The sequence below is a fragment of the Brachyhypopomus gauderio genome, chromosome 15 (assembly GCF_052324685.1).
Source record: "Brachyhypopomus gauderio isolate BG-103 chromosome 15, BGAUD_0.2, whole genome shotgun sequence".
Lineage (NCBI taxonomy): Eukaryota > Metazoa > Chordata > Actinopteri > Gymnotiformes > Hypopomidae > Brachyhypopomus > Brachyhypopomus gauderio.
The window spans coordinates 19,801,636-19,815,670 of NC_135225.1; the positions used below are offsets into that span (position 1 = coordinate 19,801,636).

Sequence of the window (14,035 nt, forward strand, 5' to 3'; positions counted from 1 at the left end):
GGTTTGGTGGACATTGTGCACAGACTGCAGACGCTGACCAAGAGACATGGGGACTGTCTGGACCCCCCCAGAGTGTCATTAACTCACAAAAGCAATCTGCTTATTTGAGGGATTGCACTATTTACTACATCTAGGCACCTAGTGCTGTGTGAGAGTGCAGGGGGGGGGGGGGGGGGGGGGGGGGGTGTACCTGGTCCAGGACAGGGGCCAGCGTGGCCGAGGCCCCCGTCAGTCCGGCCACCGCAGCCAGCAGCAGACGGCGCTGGTGAGGGGAGCGTGTGCTGCTGTGAACACGCCGGGTCTGCTGGGCCACGCCCACCATCACCGCCGCCAAGGCCCGCACACGGTACATCCTGGAGAGAGAGAGTGGAGGGGGAGGAGAGAGAGAGAGAGGGAGACACGGAGACAGAGAGAGATAGAAAGAGAGAGAGGGAGAGACAGAGAGACAGTGTGTCTCTATTAGTGCTGCTCTGTGCCAATCTTAAAATGAATGTATATAATTATTTCAGCATCATATGCCTCCTGTTTTGTCCTGCCCTGTCCGGTCCGGTCCGGTCTTCCGCCCCTACCCCCACACGGCCATCGGGGGGCCTGGGACAGCTCACAGGTGACAAACTACAGTCAGACTCGGGTCGAAACCAAGACAGGAGCAGAAGAGCCCAACCGCTCCAGGGCGTAGTGGGGATTAAACCAGCGCGTCCACACGACGGCCGCGGTTCCCATGAGCTACGAGGGCCGAGATTTGCCTCCAGTACTTAGCAAAAAACTAATTAACAACCAGCTTCCAAAGACCCCCATAAAAAAAGTATCTTGCTCTTAAAGGAAGTATCCACGTGCTTAAACGGAGACCTCTCCAGCACCCGGTCAGGCGAAACTAAAACACTCCCTCCAAGTCAAAAGAGCACTTGAAGGGTTCAGTGAAAACATGGACGCGCCATCTTATTTGAACACTGCAGTTAATCTTCGAGCTTCGTTTGAAGAGTCACTCAAGTCAGCAGTATGTCATGGGATGTGGAACAGTAATTAACAGTGTGTGTGTGTGTGTGTGTGTGTGTGTGTGTGTGTGTGTGGTGTGTGCGCGCATTATCCATCTCTCAGCTGATAGAGAAGGGGTCTTGTTTCCATTGAGACTGGAACAGCCACCTGTCGATACTCCATTACCAACACCCACCCACCACACACCCACCCACCACACACCCACCACACACCCACCCACCACACCCACCCACCACACACCCACCCACCACACACCCACCCACCACACACCCACCACACACCCACCCACCACACACCCACCCACCACACCCACCCACCCACCACACACCCACCACACCCACCCACCACACACCCACCCACCACACCCACCCACCACACACCCACCCACCACACCCACCCACCACACACCCACCACACACCCACCCACCACACCCACCCACCACACACCCACCACACACCCACCCACCACACACCCACCACACCCACCCACCACACACCCACCACACACCCACCCACCACACACCCACCCACCACACCCACCCACCCACCACCCACCCACCACACACCCACCCACCCACCACACACCCACCCACCACACACCCACCACACACCCACCCACCACACCCACCCACCCACCACACACCCACCCACCACCCACCCACCCACCACACACCCACCCACCACACACCCACCACACACACACCCACCACCCACCCACCCACCACACACCCACCCACCACACCCACCCACCACACACCCACCCACCACACCCACCCACCACCCACCCACCCACCACCCACACACCCACCACACACCCACCCACCACACCCACCCACCCACCACACACCCACCCACCACACACACACCCACCACCCACCCACCCACCACACACCCACCCACCACACCCACCCACCACACACACACCCACCACCCACCCACCCACCACACCCACCCACCACCCACCCACCCACCACACACACACCCACCACCCACCCACCCACCACACACCCACCCACCACACACCCACCACACACCCACCCACCACACACCCACCACACCCACCCACCCACCACACCCACCCACCACACACCCACCCACCACACACCCACCCACCACACCCACCCACCACACACCCACCCACCACACACCCACCCACCACACACCACACACCCACCCACCACACACCCACCCACCTCCTGGACTTCCTGATTCAGCAGAAGGGAACGACGGAGAGGACGGCCAGCTAATTGGAGCGAGCAGTGGTCCGTGACTTGGGACGATGATGGAGTTATTCTCTGAGGGAGACGAGCTGTTAGCATACCGTCCTCCCTCAGCAGCAGAAAGAGCTGCAGTGGGGCGGAGGTAGGAGTGATGGTGAGGGTGGAGGCAGGAGAGATGGTGAGGGTGGAGGCAGGAGAGACAGTGAGGGTGGAGGAGGCAGGAGAGACAGTGAGGGTGGAGGCAGGAGAGACAGTGAGGGTGGAGGAGGCAGGAGAGACAGTGAGGGTGGAGGAGGCAGGAGAGACAGTGAGGGTGGAGGCAGGAGAGACAGTGAGGGTGGAGGAGGCAGGAGAGACAGTGAGGGTGGAGGAGGTAGGAGAGACAGTGAGGGTGGAGGAGGCAGGAGAGACAGTGAGGGCGGAGGAGGCAGGAGAGACAGTGAGGGCGGAGGAGGCAGGAGAGACAGTGAGGGTGGAGGCAGGAGAGACAGTGAGGGTGGAGGAGGCAGGAGAGATGGTGAGGGTGGAGGAGGTAGGAGAGACAGTGAGGGTGGAGGCAGGAGAGACAGTGAGGGTGGAGGAGGCAGGAGAGACAGTGAGGGCGGAGGAGGCAGGAGAGACAGTGAGGGCGGAGGAGGCAGGAGAGACAGTGAGGGTGGAGGCAGGAGAGACAGTGAGGGTGGAGGAGGCAGGAGAGATGGTGAGGGTGGAGGAGGTAGGAGAGACAGTGAGGGTGGAGGCAGGAGAGACAGTGAGGGCGGAGGAGGCAGGAGAGACAGTGAGGGCGGAGGAGGCAGGAGAGACAGTGAGGGTGGAGGCAGGAGAGACAGTGAGGGTGGAGGAGGCAGGAGAGACGGTGAGGGTGGAGGAGGCAGGAGAGACGGTGAGGGTGGAGGAGGCAGGAGAGACGGTGAGGGCGGAGGAGGCAGGAGAGACAGTGAGGGTGGAGGCAGGAGAGACAGTGAGGGTGGAGGCAGGAGAGATGGTGAGGGTGGAGGAGGCAGGAGAGACAGTGAGGGTGGAGGAGGCAGGAGAGACAGTGAGGGCGGAGGAGGCAGGAGAGACGGTGAGGGCGGAGGAGGCAGGAGAGACGGTGAGGGTGGAGGAGGCAGGAGAGACAGTGAGGGTGGAGGCAGGAGAGACAGTGAGGGTGGAGGAGGCAGGAGAGACAGTGAGGGCGGAGGAGGCAGGAGACACGGTGAGGGCGGAGGAGGCAGGAGAGACAGTGAGGGCGGAGGAGGCAGGAGAGACAGTGAGGGCGGAGGAGGCAGGAGAGACAGTGAGGGTGGAGGCAGGAGAGACAGTGAGGGTGGAGGAGGCAGGAGAGACGGTGAGGGTGGAGGAGGCAGGAGAGACGGTGAGGGCGGAGGAGGCAGGAGAGACGGTGAGGGCGGAGGAGGCAGGAGAGACGGTGAGGGTGGAGGAGGCAGGAGAGGCAGTGAGGGCGGAGGAGGCAGGAGAGACAGTGAGGGTGGAGGCAGGAGAGACAGTGAGGGTGGAGGAGGCAGGAGAGACGGTGAGGGTGGAGGAGGCAGGAGAGACGGTGAGGGCGGAGGAGGCAGGAGAGACGGTGAGGGTGGAGGAGGCAGGAGAGACAGTGAGGGTGGAGGCAGGAGAGACGGTGAGGGTGGAGGCAGGAGAGACAGTGAGGGCGGAGGAGGCAGGAGAGACAGTGAGGGTGGAGGCAGGAGAGACGGTGAGGGCGGAGGAGGCAGGAGAGACGGTGAGGGCGGAGGAGGCAGGAGAGACGGTGAGGGCGGAGGAGGCAGGAGAGACAGTGAGGGCGGAGGAGGCAGGAGAGACGGTGAGGGCGGAGGAGGCAGGAGAGACAGTGAGGGTGGAGGCAGGAGAGACAGTGAGGGCGGAGGAGGCAGGAGAGACGGTGAGGGTGGAGGCAGGAGAGACGGTGAGGGCGGAGGCAGGAGAGACAGTGAGGGTGGAGGCAGGAGAGACAGTGAGGGTGGAGGCGGGGCTAGGGCAGGAGACTGGCAGGGCAGTGAGGGTGGAGGCGGGGCTAGGGCAGGAGACTGGCAGGACAGTGAGGGTGGAGGCAGGGCTAGGGCAGGAGACTGGCAGGGCAGTGAGGGTGGAGGCGGGGCTAGGGCAGGAGACTGGCAGGACAGTGAGGGTGGAGGCGGGGCTAGGGCAGGAGACTGGCAGGGCAGTGAGGGTGGAGGCGGTGAGGGTGGAGGACGGGTGGAGGCTGGCGAGGCAGTGAGGGTGGAGGCGGTGAGGGTGGAGGACGGGTGGGGGCTGGCGAGGCAGTGAAAGTGGAGGCTGGTGTGGGGGCAGAAGCCAGACTCTCAGGTGCTCGTGTGCTTTATGTAGAAGACAGCGCAGCTTGCGAGGTTCCACAAAATGTCCCAAATGCCATTTGTACAGAACACCATTAACCTTTGTGGTTTCGCTCTGCAGTGAGTCAGCACTAACTCCCTGTATCAGAGAGACGAAGGACACCAATGTCATTTTTGGGCAGGTCTGGATGAAACGCAGCATGGCCTATTCAAACCCTCCCCAGCCAGTAGACTAATCTAGTGTCTGAGGGACACTCTGAACCCCAGGGAGTCATGACAGTGTCATTAGGCTAGTACGGTGAATGAAGACAACTTCAACGTGCCTTTGGTTGCCCTGGGGAGCTGCAGGATGGGTCACGATAGCCACACGCTACATACAAGCCCAGCACAAAGGACGTCTCCCTGCCAACTCTCCCCACACGTCGCTGCTAAGAATAATTAGCCCAATTTCACAAAGTGATTTTTTGGCTAGCTGCACAAAATAAAACAAAAAAAAAATGCAGTCAAGTTACTCCATTAAGGTTCCAGCCAAACGGTAGACGTAGATGAATCGCCTACTTCAAAACTGGAGACCACTGTTCAACCCATCAGCTCCACACACACACAGGGCAGACACCCCCCCACCCACAACCTCCATCAGAACAGTGTGAGAAAACACGTCTGCTTAGTAGAAATTCAACTTCTTAAGAAGAGTTGCTCATTTGACCTGCGCACACCAGTAATGGAGGGTTACCACTGTACTGTGGAGCACAAACTGTGTTTAATTACCCAGGATTCTGGGCTTCCTCCACAGTGCTGTCTGTCATGGCCAAAAGTTTTGAGAATGACACAAATAATATATTTTCACAGGATCTGCTGCTCTCTGGTTTTTATGTGTGTTTGTCAGATGTTTTTATCACATACAGAAATATAATTGCAAATCATATTATGAGTAACAAAAGCTTTTATTGACAGTTAGAATGAGTTAATGCAGCAAGTCAATATTTGCAGTGTTGACCCTTCTTATTCAGGACCTCTGCAATTCTCTGTGGCATGCTCTCAATCAACTTCTGGACCAAATCCTGACGGATAGCAGTCCATTCTTGCACAATCAATGCTTGCATTTTGTGAGAATGTGGAGGTTTTTGTTTGTCCACCCGTCTCTTGATGATTGACCACAAGTTCTCAATGGGATTAAGATCTGGGGAGTTTCCAGGCCATGGACCCAAAATCTCTATGTTTTGTTTCCTGAGCCATTTAGTGATCACCTTTGCTTTATGGCAAGGTGCTCCATCATGCTGGAAAAGGCATTGTTGATCACCAAACTGCTCTTGGATGGTTGGGAGAAGTTGCTCTCGGAGGACATTCTGGTACCATTCTTTATTCATGGCTGTGTTTTTAGGCAAGACTGTGAGAGAGCCGATTCCCTTGGCTGAGAAGCAACCCCACACATGAATGGTTTCAGGATGCTTTACAGTTGGCATGAGAGAAGACTGGTGGTAGCGCTCACCTCGTCTTCTCCGAACAAGCTATTTTCTAGATGTCCCAAACAATCATAAAGGGGATTCATCAGAGAAAATGACTTTACCCCAGTCCTCAGCAGTCCACTCCCTGTACCTTTTGCAGAATATCAGTCTGTCCCTGATGTTTTTTCTGGAGAGAAGTGGCTTCTTGCTGCCCTCCTTGAGACCAGGACTTGCTCCAAGAGTCTCCACCTCAGTGTGTGCAGATGCACTCACACCTGCCTGCTGCCATTCCTGAGCAAGCTCTGCACTGCTGGTAGCCCGATCCCGCAGCTGAAACACTTTTAAGAGACGTTCCTGGCGCTTGCTGGTCTTTCTTGGGCGCCCTGGAGCTTTTTTGGCAACAATGGATCCTCTCTCTTTGAAGTTCTTGATGATGTTGTTCTAGATTGTTGACATAGGTGCAATCTTTCTAGCTGTGATACTCTCCCCTGTTAGGCCATTTTTGTGCAGTGCAATGATGACTGCACATGTTTCTTTAGAGATAAACATGGTTAACAGAAGAGAAACAATGATGCCACGCACCAGCCTCCTTTTAAAGTGTCCAGTGGCGTCATTCTTACTTAATCATGACAGATTGATCTCCAGCCCTGTCCTCATCAACACCCACACCTGTGTTAATGCTGCAATGAATTTGAAATGTGTTTTGAGGGATAAAGTTCATTTTCTAGGCAAATATTGACTTTGCAATTAATTACTGTTAAGCTGATCACTCTTTATAACATTCTGGAGTATATGCAAATTGCCATTATAAAAACTGAAGCAGTAGACTTTGTAAAAATTAATATTTGTATCATTCTCAAAACGTTTGGCCATGACTGTACATGTCAGCGTTTAAAACTCTGTTCCTGTTGACGGAAAAGGAAAGCCCTATATTTTAACTAACGGTGCCAAGTTTTGTCTGTTTGTGTCAGGCCTGCAGTTAATTGTACATATATTAGCCTAATTAAACTCCCTATTTCAGCCTCTGTAGTTAAACACAAAAGACTGCAATTAGTGTTTTACCAGGTCTTCCAGCTACACACAGCCATCCTGATTAGTCTCTATGACCGATCTAATGACTCTCACACATTTTCGCACATGTTGTAACTGTTCTTACCAACAAGCTGAATACTCAAGATACAGACTGCAGTGTGACTGTAACGATCCATCACACTTGCTAGGTCCACCTGTATAGTACTGGGCTGGACCCCCTTTTGCCCTCAGAACCCTCTTAATTCTTCATGGCACAGATTCAACAACGTCCTGGCAACATTACGGAGAGATTTCGGTCCATATTGATATGACGGCATCACTCGGATTGCTGAGCAAAACGTTCACGGTGCGAGACGTCCTGAAAGAGCTTTACTGGACTGGGACTGTGTAGATCATTTGGGCTCGAGCACGGGCTCGCTGTCATGTTCAAGAAACCCACTGGAGATGATTTGAGCTTGGAGACAGGGCATGTTCTCCTACTGGAAGTAGAGCTGTCAGAAGGTGGGCACTCTGTGGTCATAAAGGGGGGAGATGATAATCAGCAATAATCAGGCTGTGGCATTTAAATGATGCTCAATTGATATTAAGAGGCCCGACATTTGCCAAGAAGAGAACTGCTGCTCACTGGAGATTCTCTTCTCTGGACCTGTTGTGTAGGCCTTAGAGACGGCTGAACGTGAAAATCCAATAAACCCAATATGAAATACTTGAGATTTTCACCCCAATCCGAATTTGTCCTCCGCATTTACCCATGTGTGCAGTGAGAACACACACACACACACAAGTGAAGACATTGAACACTGCTGATTCTCCCGAGTACACTACAGAGTCCTCAACCCAGTGACAGAACAATAGGGTAATAGCTACACGCCTGTCAGGGCAGTCATGGTCCTGTGGTTAGGGAACTGGTCTTGTGACCGGAGGGTCGTGGGTTCGATTCCCAGACCTGAGGCCATGACTGAGGTGCCCTTGAGAAAGGCACCTAACCCCAACTGCTCCCCGGGCGCCAGGCTAGGGCTGCCCACCGCTCTGGGCACGTGTGATCCACAGCCCCCTAGTAATCACTAGTGTGTGTTCTAACTGCACAGATGGGTAAAAAGCGGAGGACAAATTTCGATTGTGGTCAAAAATCACAATTGACAAAATATTAGAACATCACATTCATTACATTAGTTATTAGTTGATGCAAAAAATATATGGATGGGGACGTACACATGTGGAACTACAAACAATGCAGACAGGAAGAGAAAATGGTGTTGGGTTTGTGTTAGATGCACCTAAACTATACTCAGTACTGATGATGACAGGAAGCGTGTCACACACAGCAGTGTCAGCTGTGCAGGTCCAACATTCTGGGCCCCGTTTGTACACCCCTTAACAAATACAAGACGATGCTTGTCAGACCTGCTAACAGCGATCAATCTGAATGGCTTAATTCGGTTCTTCGGCAACATTCATCGGCATGACAGCACACTAACAAGAAAGTCCATAGCCTAAGCCTACACATCGAGACTCGAATCCACGATCGGAAACACGATGAGTGGCCAACAAGAACAGTGAGAGAAAGGGCTCGGTTCTGACTGGCAGCACAAGCACTACTGTTAGCGCGCCAAGAACTTAAAGTTATGATAAACGCCAAAGGCAAGATACAATAAGCTACCGCAGTGCAAAAGGGTGGCAGAAAGGAGCAAATACGTAGATTTTATAGACTGAGCAGTTGTATTTGCAGGTGGACTACACTGTCCTATATGATTGGCTTTTTATTTAGTGTCACCGATAATAGCATGGGTGAATGCACACAGGACCAAGACCAGAAGAGTAAAATTAGTTTTTTCTTTTTAAAATAATATTTATGCTGTGAAAGCCCTGTCTGTTCAAGACTCAAGGAACAGACGAGCCTTAAAGAGCATTTGTAGTCTTTGCTGCTATTACAACAGGGAGTCTTTGACAAAAAGTAAACTGCTTTTTCAATGTGTTTAGACTTACTACACCTCCACAGGAACATCTAAATCCACTCCTTCAGCAAAAGATCAAGAGCCCTCTTTAATACCTCACGCTCTAGCACTGGTGAGGAAGTCAATGAAAAGTGGAAAAACCTTTCTTCAGAAGTTCACCTTTCCGAAAGCTCAACACACAGCATTCAAAGGGCTGTTAAATGTCCTGCATCCCCTGGTGTGTACATACAGGACCATGTTGTGAAGTGTTGCATACGGTGCAATGCAATACACAAAGTAAATTCATCGAGATGGCGATGCTTACGCTACATTTCAGAAACGCACTGCAAATCCAGTCAAAATACAATGGTAGTGTTTCTAGACTAACTTAGATTAACTTAGACTAACTTAAAAGCACAGTCTACCAAGTGAGATATAATACAGAAAGAAAAACAAGCTCATTTGAGCTCTGCATTCTTGCATGTTTATTTTTGCTATTCTATAGATAGCACAGCCTTAAAAGATCTGATAAAAATACATTTAACACAACTTAGTTTCTGTCTGCATTACTAATTTAAAGTGCCATTCAACCTAATGAGATACTATATAACACAACTCTTGTTGTTCCCTTTGTCTTTTACCAGGTTATGTTTCGTCTATTTCGTGGAATCGTTTTGAGACATATTGCATCATTTATCTTACACATGATAAAATTGTGGTAAACACTTACTTTTTACTTATAATATATAAAACTTAGAATAATAAAACTCATAACCGCTGTTCATAATAATTAATCTAAAAACACTTCCGTTGTGTTGTGGCTTTGGTTGTGTTGGGACTGGACTTGCAGAGTTTCCGAAATGTAGTGTATGCGTTATGACTTTGAGGAGTTGCTTTGTGTATTTGCAGAACATTTTTCTTTTGCAGTGAAAAGTGTCTGCAGTTGTCAAGGCATGGCCGCATCAAATTGTTATTATACATGGCCTCAAAAGACTTTAAACAAACCGTACCGTTATATTTTGTGTCAACTCCTGTTTTCTCATTTCACCACAATGCTCTCATCGCAATTTCATCATTTCTCACTTATCCATAACTTTACAACTGCATAAAGAGTTCGGCCAATCAGAGACTCCTCAAATGTTGTTCCTGTCCTCTCTATTGGCCAACTGTATCTGTAAATAAAGTACTTTTCTTCATTTAACGATGTGTTGCTGATGTTTACTACAAAGTTCCCAAGGTGACCAACATAGCAAGAATCTGTGATCTGCAATTATTACTGGCCGTTTTAATGTTTTGATCCTAAAGGAGTGTCAATATCTGGGCATGACTTCCTTCACAGCAAATGCTTTGTAACGGTGAACATGCCCACTTGAGATTATGGACTTCTTGTCTTGGCAAACAAGTCCAACTGCATCTTCAAAGCACAGAAAACAATTACGATTATGTCAAAGTTTAGAACAATCTAATGCGGGTAACTTAATCCAACACCATGAGAATGGTACCCAAACAGACATCACAACGCCATGTCTTGTTTATATGATGAAGCGGCTGTCAGCAGGGCTCTGGCGTATGCAGTCTCCTCGATGCGTATCGTCAAAACAGGCATCCAATTAAGGTGCAAACATGCAACAGTAAAAAAATTCAATTCAAGAGTAATGAAAACAACCATCAGACCATCATTTTAGAATGCCCCTCTCCTGACCACAATTCCATTGCCATTCGATGGGGTAATTGGAAACATTCTATTTAAGCATGATATTGCTCTCAAAAATAGAAAAATAAAACGGTTTGGGGAGAAACCATTTCTGAGATGAACACTGAATGGCTCCTCAAGGTCTCCGGCCTTTGTTATGAAATACTGAGCGCAACTCAAGCCTAGACGTTCTTCTTTAGCCAGCAGTGTGTCCACACACAGGAGAGCCGGAGCAGAACCAGGTTGCTCCGACTGGCACCTGCAGTAGTGACCAAACACGTGAAAGTACTGCAAAGGTAAGAGAACCCCCCCAGCCTTCACGCAGATCCACGTGACTGGGGCAGAGAGAGAATACGAAACTATTGAAGTCCATACATCTCTGCCTGAGATGTAATCAATCACCTCAAGCCACTCAGCATAAAGTCTCCCAGCTGGTAATTTGAGTAATTTGACTAAACCTGCATGAAACAATTACTTTTGAATGGGAGATCTAGATTTTTCTGGATCGAGAGTCCATCAGGCCGACATTTATTGCAAGGTAGAGCACAGTCCTTGTGTGTGGAGAATATGGCAATAACTGAACTTTTGGCTTCGTCATATATACTAACCAAATCATATCCTTCAGGGCCATAATTTAAAAAGGAAAAGCAAACATCAGTAAAGACAGAACAAGATCTCATAGAACAAAACGCTCTAAAACATTTTGTTTCATAATATAGGCTATCATAGGGTATTCCTAACGACATCTGTTGTCTATAGTTAGAGTTAAAATCAGTCCAAGCCCAATAGACCGCCAGTTGTAATGGGTGAAACAGTGATACATTGCCTTTGAACAGATGAAGGTGAATCTGAAAACCATTCCAAACAATCCAAGTTATCTAACTAGCTAGCTAATCGGCCCAATCCTCCGAGTCCCTGTGTTGTAGAGTTTAATCTTGCCCTACTGAGACAAACTAAAACAAAACAACAACTCATCCACGACTCCAGGCATCCCACATCTACAGTCACGCAACCAGCTAACTCGACAGCCATCTAGCCACCCAGCTACAACTAGCGCAGAACGACTATTCACCGACGTTCACAAATAAATGAACATTGAAAAAGAGCATTGAGCGAGTTTTATAGGGAACTACTGACAATACCAGAGCTGTGTGGCTGCAGCTCCATCTGTGTGCTGTCTGTCTGGCTAACTGAAGTCAGCTGCTAAACTCTTATATTAGCTGCCTGCTAGCCTGCTAGCCAACACTAAAGGCGTCGTTAGTTAGCCGGGCTAGCTAGCCTGACTAGCAGGCTCACCGTCTATGGTGTATGCTAACTAGGCTAACTAGGCTAGCAGAATGTCTATGGCTGTAATACAGTGCGCCGTAATGCCACGACGTTTAATGCATCATCCCCGTTGTGCTCATGCAGATACACGGACCAGTCTTGGTAGACCTGCTGCAGCACAGACTGAATTTAGTGACCACGGTAGCCACAGCTAGCCTAGCTTGGCTGCTAACTAGCAAGCTAGCCAGCCAACTCGGCGACAGTTTCTCTGCGGTTGTTACTCACTTCGCCCCCTCAGAAAGCACTGACAGCTCACGAAAGACAGTCGCTCGGGCTGCGATAAACAGTCTTCGCCTTTTCTTGGTATTCCTTTGGGGTTAATCCGTGCTCGCTTTCTCCTCCGAGAAAACAAAGTTCCGCATCCATCAAACTCGTCCACACACAGCGCCGTCAGGAAGCACACACACCCCTCTATCACAAACACTCCTCTATCCCACACACACTCCTCTATCCCACACACTCCTCTATCCCACACTCCTCTATCACACACACACTCCTCTATCACACACACTTCTCTATCACAGACACTCCTCTATCACACACACACTCCTCTATCCCACACACTTCTCTATCACACACACTCCTCTATCGCTCCACCCGCACCGAGTCCGAGTTTCTTGGACGAATGCTTTCATGAAATGTTATTATACATTTGACTAAAGACAAATTTTATAACAAATACTAAGATTTCTTCAGAAGTAGCAGCTAGATGAGCTAAAACTCAAGATTTTTAAAAGCCCTGATCACATAATGACACTACAGGAATAAGGTGGCACATAATCCTGCCCCTGATGGAGTGATGTAGATTATCATAGTGCAATGATTTCTCTTTTCTCTTGATCCATAAAGGTTTTTGGTCAATAAAGTATGATGGACAGGAAATTTAGCCTTTTACAGTGTCTGCATCTCTTTTTCTCTCAGACATGCACAAGCACTGCCTACCTATCTAACACATCATCATGATTTATTGACTGGATCTAAAAGGCCAAGTGACTCCTATCACAATCCCCTCAGTCAAGTTCATTCATCAGGAACATCGGGGAGCATGTTTCTGTCTCATACATGCTTGGAGGTGTTTGGACATGCAGTCACTAAAGATCTGTCTGGTGGTCATACCCCAGTGTCTAATATCATGACATTACCACACAATTTCTCATTCAGAGCGCGTGACCAATATACATCCATTCACTGCTGTCTTGCCAAAAGCAAAATTCAGGAGCAGAATCACCCCACCACCTCCCCAGCACTTGCCAAAATGAAACTAGCATACAGTATGCGTGTTTGTATGTGTCTAAATAAAGTAGATCGGATTTGGCAAGTTTCCTTGTTATTTAAATAAGTATGAAACATAATCTGGACTGTCCACGTTCATTGAAACATTTTTCTCTTCTGCCATGTCATACTCAAATATTTTCCAGGGCCTCCTGGAAGTGATTAAGGGCTTAAAAATGACACGACGGTGGGCCTACCTTCCTTGTTGCTTTGCTTGTTACAGTAGCACACACAGTTGCTTACCCTTGTATTATTTAGTGGAGGAGTCTTGATGTGACAGCACAGCAGAACAAAACCCTTTCCTCTGATTTGGAGATCTTCCAGACCAGCCAAGACTCAAATGATCTCCAGTTTCCCCAATTAGTGCTCCCTTAAACACGACGAGCCCCAGCTGTTGAGTGCACTACTGTAGCATCTGGATTGACTGCATCATCTCTGAGGGACTGGGCTTCACAAAGGAGGAAAGGCATTCCGTGCTTTTATTCGCTGGTAAAAAACAAACGACTTTAGTCTGAATCACACTTCCCTTGCCACTGTGGTAGAGCTGTGTCCATCTCTTTCCCTCCTGGCTATGTTGTTGGCTGTAAACCCACCGTCTTAGTCTGTGCTGGATATGAGCCATTTTAAGTGCGTGACATTTCAAATGTAAGCTGTTGGCAAGCTTCTGCGGTGTGTAGACGTAAAGATGTGTATGTATAATTAGCACATGAACATGTTTTGATAATAGTCCCTTAATAACGCTATTCTTTATCAAGCATGCTGTCTTTGGCATGACCACTGCGTGTTCATTAATGAGGCAGTGACGCCGCTGTTAATGTATAAC

At 49.6% G+C, this 14,035-nt stretch overlaps 1 protein-coding gene across 1 annotated transcript in view; it reads right to left on the reverse strand.

The window, feature by feature from the left end:
- Nucleotides 1-12,530, reverse strand: part of micu1 (mitochondrial calcium uptake 1) — a 48,167-nt gene extending 35,637 nt beyond the window's left edge. Inside the window, 3 exon segments of the mRNA XM_076975416.1 lie at nucleotides 191-204; nucleotides 206-353; nucleotides 12,166-12,530. Of these exon segments, the coding sequence (XP_076831531.1) occupies nucleotides 191-204; nucleotides 206-352 (161 nt within the window). The 5' untranslated portion in view covers nucleotide 353; nucleotides 12,166-12,530.
- Nucleotides 12,531-14,035: the final 1,505 nt, after the last annotated feature.